The following is a 1531-nucleotide window of genomic DNA, read 5'->3' on the forward strand; positions in this document are numbered from 1 at the left end:
GATGGCTCGCCGTGACACTCCAAACGCTTCCTGGCTCACAAACCAGCTTCTTCCAATAAGTGACCAAAAAAAAAAATCAAACTTGACTTTCAAGCAGGTTTGTGCTCTGGACTTAAAGTGACACACGCTGTTGACATGCATTGACACTCATGATGATGAACACGTTTGGTACGAAGATGGGCTCTGTTGCAAATTTCCAGTTAAAATCTTTGTCAGGTGAAGCTGAGGAGTTTTGAAACAATTTCCCATGGGATTTATGAGAATTGATGGTAATGTTATATAAAACCGACATGAAAGCAAAGAATCTATTTCAAAAGAAAAAAAACATGTTACCAGCTTTATCAAGTTAAACAATCACTTCTTTCATTGAAGAACTAAAACATGAATGCGGAGTGAAATATTTTCCACCCACCACATCCCTTCTGTAAATGTTGACTAAAATAGAATATATTTCCTTTCAATTTAGTAAATTCCCATGGAAAGTTACCAACTTTCAAAATTCCCCAGAATTTTGCACCCACGCTTGCCATGGAGACGACAGCTCTTTAAGCTGAGGAGATGGATGCAGGAAGGAAGAAGGAATTTTAAGCACCCGCTCCTTCCTCCTTTGGCACTCTTCTAGCTGCCACACAAAAGATCTGGATATGCGTGTGTGGGTGGGGAGGGAGGGGGTCGAGGGGATCTGATAGAAAGCAGACCCTCCTCAGTGACAGGTGCTCTGCTGCCAGGCCGACCGGAGTTTCCTGTCCATCCTCTTCCTCACGCACGCTTAACACAAACAGGCCTTCCTCTCATCTCCTTTCATGTCCTTCCACTTAATCTCTTCTTCTCATATTCGCCGCCTCCTCTTCTTCCTCTCTGTTTGTTCTTCTCTTTCCCCGACGAGGCGGCGCGTGCAAAATAAATAGAAAAAAAAAAAGACATCAACACGAAGCCGGGAAATACTCATCAGGTCCGAGTCACAATGGGTCTCTCCTGCTTCATACGACAAACACTTTCTTGCTCTTTAAAGATTGTCGACACCTATTTCTGTAGCACTTTGAAGTGATGCAATACTGTATTTGTATTTGCTGGTTGCTCATCACGGTGACAGTAGATTGACTTTTTTTTTTTTTTGGAAGGAGATGGAGAGCGAGAACCAATCAGTTGAGGGGGGTAAAAAATGGCAATACTTTTGTCTGTGTGAGTCGAGTCTTTTTTTACGCTCTTTCTGGGGGCTCAGCGCAGTCAAAGCATCATACGGCAATAGAAAACCTTCGTGTAAACGTGTATATAAAATACATTGAAAAGAAAAAAAAAAATCGATTTTATTGTGTGGAATGAATGAACTGTGCATTTATTTATTACGGAGAAACCACTGTTGAATAAAACTTGTTCTTAATTAAACTGTGTGTTTTCTTTAGAGGCTAAAATCAAATGATTTATTGTAGTCATGATTCAGGGAGCCATTGCAGACTAAACCTTTCATCAATCGATTAAACAACTTCTTTTTTTTTTTTTACAGTGAGCATTTCCAAATACATGTCACAAA

General features: G+C 40.4%; 1 protein-coding gene across 1 annotated transcript in view; it reads left to right on the forward strand.

The window, feature by feature from the left end:
* Positions 1–1386, forward strand: part of dusp4 (dual specificity phosphatase 4) — a 7944-nt gene extending 6558 nt beyond the window's left edge. Inside the window, exon 4 of the mRNA XM_061293612.1 lies at positions 1–1386. This exon is cut by the window's left edge and continues 387 nt beyond it. Coding sequence (XP_061149596.1) covers positions 1–2 — 2 coding nt within the window. The 3' untranslated portion in view covers positions 3–1386.
* The last annotated feature ends 145 nt before the right edge of the window (positions 1387–1531 follow it).

Source organism: Syngnathus typhle, linkage group LG12 (assembly GCF_033458585.1).
Source record: "Syngnathus typhle isolate RoL2023-S1 ecotype Sweden linkage group LG12, RoL_Styp_1.0, whole genome shotgun sequence".
In the NCBI taxonomy this organism is placed as follows: domain Eukaryota; kingdom Metazoa; phylum Chordata; class Actinopteri; order Syngnathiformes; family Syngnathidae; genus Syngnathus; species Syngnathus typhle.